The 6,750-nt window shown below is 53.4% G+C and overlaps 1 protein-coding gene across 7 annotated transcripts in view; it reads left to right on the top strand.

Moving 5' to 3' along the window:
* Positions 1-6,750, top strand: part of Atp9a (ATPase phospholipid transporting 9A (putative)) — a 110,303-nt gene that overhangs the window by 89,394 nt on the left and 14,159 nt on the right. For all 7 annotated transcript variants that reach the window (XM_031372859.1, XM_031372855.1, XM_031372853.1 and 4 more), the window contains 4 exons: positions 1,661-1,753; positions 2,325-2,408; positions 3,331-3,501; positions 6,418-6,516. In XM_031372859.1, coding sequence (XP_031228719.1) covers positions 1,661-1,753; positions 2,325-2,408; positions 3,331-3,501; positions 6,418-6,516 — 447 coding nt within the window. The remainder of the gene's footprint in view (positions 1-1,660; positions 1,754-2,324; positions 2,409-3,330; positions 3,502-6,417; positions 6,517-6,750) is intronic.

The following is a 6,750-nucleotide window of genomic DNA, read 5'->3' as shown; positions in this document are numbered from 1 at the left end:
TTTCTCTCCCTCTCTCTCTCTCTCTCTGTGTCTTTAAACATATATATACTGGAAATCCAAACTCAGGTCTCAGATCCTTGTGGTTGTGGCAAGCCCTTTATCCATGGGGCCATCTCCTGAGCTCCTGTAATTCATAGTCAGAAGCAACTTTGCGGCCTTCCAGCATAGTAAGATATACTCACAAGGTGTTGTTACACTCTGCTCTGCGTGTCCAGCATCCCGTCTTCCATCCTCCGGCATCCCTCAGAGCCATTGTCTCACCCTCAGCTGCCGAGGTGTAGAACCCAATGAGGAGTTCTTGATTGTGTAGCCATCCTGGGCATTCTGGGGTATGTGGTGGCCCCATGGCCTCTGCAGCCTACCCACAGAGTTGTGGCAGGTGATGGTGTCTGTCACGTTGCCTGTTAAAAATCTGGGGCTGAGCCTTTTCCACACAGTGGAGGCTAGGGGACCCAGGCCACTCCTAGCCATCAGGAATACTGTCATGAATGCCAAGTTCCATGTGAGGCCATACACCATTGATCTTGCTCTGCCAATGGTGGTCAATACCTAGCACACTTCCTGTGCTGTACATGTGTGGCATTTCCTGCTTGACAGACGAGGTAAACTGAGGCAGAGAGAGGAGATAACGGTTGGCCTAGTGCTCCTGACTTAAGAGCTGGCACCAGGCCACGTGTTTGATGCCTCTGAGATCTTGGAGTCAGGAGAACCAAAACATGAGAGGTCATTTTCTGGGGGTGTCTTCCTTCTCGTGCAGGGCTCTGTGGGGATGCAGGTGTCCGGCCTGTGGGCACATGAGTCCCAGGATAGCTGGGAATGGGACCTGACACATCCTTGGATGACAGTCTCAGTATTGAGATCGGATGTCTCCCCAGAAGACACTTCCTAGAGTTTGGAGAGAATGTGGGTTGTCATGAGGGGACCACTCCTGGCTGCTGGTGGTGGAGGCCCCATCACTGCCTACCATCCTGCAAGGTCCAGGGTGGCCCCAAATGCCAACAGTGCTGAGGTGTGCAGGACCCTGACCTGTGTATTCTGTCTCCCTATTGTTTATGAAGCACAGTTGGCTACCGTCCAGCCTGTGGGTACAATGAAACAAGCCGCTGCGTGCGGGTAGTTCTAGTCAGAATGGCAACAACTTCCTAAACAAAGTCTTAGCTCTCTTTGATCTTGTTTTCTCACTTAACAGTTTTCCACATGCTCCCAGCTGAGCTTGCTTCTGCTTTCTGTGGCCTTTGTCCCTGAGTGAGCCATCCCTCCTCACTTGATGTTTTTTTTAATCTTTGGCCAAGTGTGAAAGCTCTGGGAGGCTGCAGAGATGCTGGAGTAGTTAAGAACATTGATTTCTCTTCCAGAGGACACTAGTTCAATTCCCAGCACCCACATGTAGATCAGAACCATCTGTAATTCCAGTCCCAGGGGCCCAGTGCACTCTTCTGGTCTCCAAGGACAACAGGCATAGATGTAGTACTCAGACATACATGAAGGCAGAATACCCATGCATATAAAATAAATAAATCAAAAGTATATATTAAAAAAGCAAGCAAAAACCATTTAAAAGTGCTGAGCTCTTTAAAGCCATCTGCACACTGCCTGTCCCAGGAAGTGTAGAGCCCGTGGACTGGTATTGGCCTACAAGCTTCTCACTTCCTCTTTCCAGGATGAGTCCACAGGGGAAATCACATTCTACATGAAAGGAGCGGACGTTGTCATGGCTGGCATTGTCCAGTACAATGACTGGCTGGAGGAGGAGGTGAGCCTGGGGTAGTGAGTTGAAGAAGGGTCTCGGGAGCCTGTCCTGCAGAGGCTGAGCCTTGCAGGGGCCAGTGGGTGGGTCTTTGTGGTTGCTTATTAGCTGTGGCTGTGGCACTCTCTATCTTGGAGAGAGGAGCACTGGTGGATGTTAGCAGGGCCAACCCTCAGCTTCAGGCCGGTGCTCATACCCGCCACTCAGCATTGAACTTTCCTCCTGGGGGATTGCAGACAAGATGCCTACAGGGCCAGGAGGGGCACACAGATGGGCAGCAGGCCTGGGTGTCTCTCTCCCATGGGGCTGCACTTAAGCATGTTCAGCGTGTTGACATGTTCTGTGGCACCCGTGTTTGGGGGTGCACACAGCACTGGCAGTACAGCCATGGTTTTGTCTGCTGAGCTAGCCAGCCATGCTTGTGTGTAACTTTGGAACACAGTACTGGCCACAGAAACCCATTCGTGTGCAAGATTCAGTCTCCCGCTTGCCCCTCTGCTGTTCCGTTAGATGCTTGGCTCTGGGGGCTGTAGCTCTAGTGGTAAGCAGTCCCTGCTGATTGCTGTCTGCCTTGCAGTGTGGCAACATGGCCCGGGAGGGACTGCGCGTATTGGTGGTGGCCAAGAAGTCCCTCACAGAGGAGCAGTACCAAGACTTTGAAGTAAGTGGCTTGTGAGACCTTTGCCTTGCATCCCTGACCCACCTCCTTAGTCATCTCTCCTAGGGACACACCCTCTTGCTCTTCCACTCTGGCCTCCTGGTCTTTTTGAGCACACCAGCCTCCCTGTTAGTGCAGGGCCTTTGCACATGCCATTTGTGCTGCATGGGGCTCACTCATGGCCCACCTCTTCACTTTATGTTCACACGTTGCCTCTCCAAGAGGCCTTCCCACTAGATGCATCACTTTCTGTTTATCTCTCCTGTGATAACCTTCATTGTCACTTAAGGAAAGTTTGAAGTAGATCACCTGTTCTTCACCTTCTGTCCCTTCTCTGTCCATCTCTATCTCATTACTGTTTTGAGACAGGGTTTTGCTTGTAGCCCAGGCTGGCCTGGAATCCTGCCTCAGCTTCCTGAGTGCCAAGATGACTGATTCGAGCCATGAGCCAGCTAGTACTACTTTTGAGCTATAAAATAAGCAGGTTAGAGTTCTGCTGCGCCTCTGTTCTGCTGCCTGTTCGCTCAGCTGTAGATTATTTTCCCAGTGGAAGGACCTTGTCTGGCTAATGCTTGTGTCCCTGGTACCTGGCACACAGTGACACTCATGAGTACCAGGGCATGGGTGCTTTAGGGACAGGGTTCTAGGGTCTTTGTCCATTCCTAGAAAAGGCTTGTCCTTGTCCCTCAGATGTGTTTGTAAGATTTTAGGTATCAGGTTTCTTCCATGGGTATGTGCTGAGACTGTTCATGCAACCCCATGAGGGGAGTCTGGGCTTCCCTTAGCCTTCGCTGCGAGAGAAAGGGAGTAAGTGGGTCAGGTTGAAGTCAGTCATCTTCAGGAGGCCAGTGATCGCCTCTTAGAGGCCCTGCTGACCAGGGCAGCATAGCACTGCGTGCCACAGCCTCACCTCTCCATTCCCTAGGCCCGCTACGTCCAGGCCAAGCTGAGTGTGCATGACCGCTCTCTGAAAGTGGCCACAGTGATCGAGAGCCTGGAGATGGAAATGGAGCTGCTGTGCCTGACTGGTGTGGAAGACCAGCTGCAGGCTGATGTCAGGCCCACGCTGGAGACACTGCGCAATGCCGGCATCAAGGTAGGGCTGCCCATGAGACAGAGCTCGGCCAGTGACCCGACAGCAAGGCGTTGAAGGTTGAAGGCCAGTCGTGGTACCATATTCTTGGCATGTCAGCACATGGGAGTCAGTGGGAGGATCTCAAGTTCAGGGCCAGCCTGGGATATAGCAAGACCCTGTTCAAGAAAGGGAAGAAATGAAGAAGAGATGGGCGGGTGGTGGTGGCGCACACCTTTAATCCCAGCACTTGGGAAGCAGAGGCAGGCGGATTTCTGAGTTCGAGGCCAGCCTGGTCTATACAGTGAGTTCCAGGACAGCCAGGGCTACACAGAGAAACCCTGTCTCGAAAAACAAAAAAAACAAAAAAAACAACAACAACAAAAAAAAGAGATGGAAGGCAGAAGGGGAGACCAGAGCATCCCACCCCTGATGGCCTGGTTTGGGAAACCCTCTTACATGGCTGTGCTTCTCCGGCTGCCTCCCCACAGGGCCTGACGGTCAGGGGCACCTGTCTCCTAGTCACGCAGAGAGCCTGTGTCCAGCTGCACAGTGTGATTCAAGCGAATGACTGGCTAGTGGCTGGTGCTTGCTCTGGCCCAGTGTGAAAGGGACGCCCAACCCCACAAGAGCAGAGATGCTTCTGTATTAAGCTGCTGTTGGGTGGAACAATCCAGACAGCTATTCTGCAGGGCCAGTAGAGGGCGTCTGAGGACCAGTGAGCCCTTGAGGGAGTGCCTGAGCGTGCACTTGCTTCTGAAGGTCCAGGCCATTGCCCAGGCTGTCCTCAAACTCCTGACTCTCCCACTTTGTCCTGAGCTCCGGGACTGTATTTGTGTGTCTGTTTTTATGTGGTCCTGGGGACAGACCTCGGGGATCTCCCTAGGCGAGCACTCTACCCAGTGAGCCACAACTCAGCCCTCAGGGCAGCCTTTTCATTCGCGTGTGCGCGTGCATGTTCACATGTGCCGGCACACGTGTGTATGTGTGCGTGTGTGTATGTGTGGTGTGTGTGTATATGCACATGTGAGTGTGGTGTGTGTGTGTGGGGGGGTGCATGCACCCATGGGTGTGTAGACACAGAGGGTGACATGAAGCGTTTTCCTCGTCACTTCCTACCGTACTCCCTTGAGACAGGCTTTCTCGCTGACCCTGGAGATAGACTGCCTGCCGGCAAGCCCAGGAGCCCTCCTGTCTCTGCCGCTCCCCAGCACTGTGGCTATAGGCATGCAGGGCTGTACTTGGCTTCCTCTGTGGTGCCGACACTGCAAACGCTCTTACCTGCCGAGCTGCCTCCCCAGCCTCTCAGCAGACACAGCACAGAAGGACGAGGCCACTATGTCCGGCCGCACGGTCAACTCTGTGAGGTTGAGGATTGTGCTCTAGCAGGGGCATAGCACAGAAGCTGTGCTCTTACATGGTCAATTCGTGCCATATGTGACTGATGGCAGTAGTGTGCCCACGGTAATACTAGCTGCCAGTGTGCTGGGTCCTGACGTCACACTGACTCCTGTGCCGCTTGGCGCCAGGAGAGTCTCAGCTCCATTGTTATCTTACAGGGTTACTGTCATGTGGGCTGTGCCCTCCTCCGACTCGCCATAATGTGGCTACAGCTGCATTTGCAGACTTCACTGACGGCTCCTGCAGAGGACCCCAGTTCAGTTCCTAGCAACCACGTGGCAGTTTAACTTCAATCCCAGGGACTCCATGCCCTCCACTGGCCTCTATGGGCACCAGGAGGCACTCACAGTTCATAAGCGTACACACATGCAAAATACTCATACACACAAATAAAAGTAGATCTTCAAAAGAACAGGGATGGATGAGGGGCCGGTAGTCCCTCAAAAACAAGTGGGCGCTGGGTGGCAGGCCAGCCTCACACTGTGTGTGTGTGTGTGTGTGTGTGTGTGTGTGTGTGTGTGTGTTTGTGTTTGTGTGCGCTCGCGCGTGCGTCCATCCCTGTGGATCAGCACCTGTGCCCCAGCTTGCAAGCTTATTGTAAGGAAGGGAGCAGCAGGACCAGCGGGGCCCTTGTGGCAAGCCTCTTAGTGCCACACTGGGGAGGCTAAGCCCTGCCCTTCCGGGGCTGTGGCACCCTACTTTCTGAGGTCAGATTTGCCCCTGGGTTGTGGTCGTGTGGACAGGTTTCCCTGTGGCCTGTTCGAGGCAAGAGGTGCCTCTTTGGCCACTGAGATCTGAGGTTCAAGCCTTTGGACAGACACCGAAACTGAGCTAAGAAAGCTGGTCACTCGCAGCAGGCACAGCCTCATGCTGTGAGGTGAAGCAGCCAGGCACTGGAGCCTCAGAGTCTTAGGTACCTGCCTATCTGTGGATCCCTCCCGCCATCCCATGAGAGACTGGCTCTGTCTGTGGGGCACAGATAGTTCCATCTGTGTCTTTCAGAACTTAATCCCTCTACTTATTCCTCATTGCTCATTCTCTTCCCGGCACCAAGCCAGCCACTGTGTAGCAGGTCGCCTCAGTTTTTCTTTTCTTTTTTGCTCTTGGGATGCAGCCCAGGTTGGTCTCGAACTCACAGCCCTCCTGCCACCGTCCTGACTGCTGGGATTATAGACATTTACCGATGTATCTACTGCCAGTAGTTCACTTTTATTTTATTAGTTTTTTGTTTGTTTTTGAGGGGGTGGGTGTTCTTGATATGTAGCCTAGACTAGCCCCAAATTCATAGCAATCCTCCTGCCTCAGCCTTCTGAGTGCTAGGATTATATAGTTGTGCCCTACCACTTTCCATTCCAACTGGCTCTTTCTCCCTCGAACAGTCAGCCTTTGTTCCACTAGCATTAACCCCCAAGGGCTGTCCCTGGGATCACGGGGACCGAGTGTCAGGAGGGTTGGTGTTCTTAGGAGCCTCACTGCCGCAAGGGACAGGCCAGCGTCAGAGCCCCCACCCTCAGGACTGTCTGCCTGCTGTGATTTCAGGTTTGGATGCTAACAGGGGACAAGCTGGAGACGGCCACGTGCACGGCCAAGAACGCACATCTGGTGACCAGAAACCAAGACATCCATGTTTTCCGACTGGTAAAGCACGGTGCTGGGGCCCTGTGGGTGACGTTTGTGTGTGTCCTGGAACCTATAACCTGGGATGGACCTCTAAAGGGAGAGGAGGAGCAGTGGCTGGTAGCCTTGAATGGCTGTGTAGGTTACTGAAGGGCGAGGGGACCCAGGCGAGCATCTCTCCAGCTAGTGCCGTGGAGCTCCACCACACAGCCCTGACCTCTTGAACTTTGACCTTTTGGGTGGTTGTGCTCTGCT

The sequence above is a fragment of the Mastomys coucha genome, unplaced genomic scaffold (assembly GCF_008632895.1).
Source record: "Mastomys coucha isolate ucsf_1 unplaced genomic scaffold, UCSF_Mcou_1 pScaffold15, whole genome shotgun sequence".
In the NCBI taxonomy this organism is placed as follows: Eukaryota; Metazoa; Chordata; class Mammalia; order Rodentia; family Muridae; genus Mastomys; species Mastomys coucha.
Note: the sequence above shows the minus strand (reverse complement) of the source record. Positions and strands in the feature narration are given on the sequence as shown.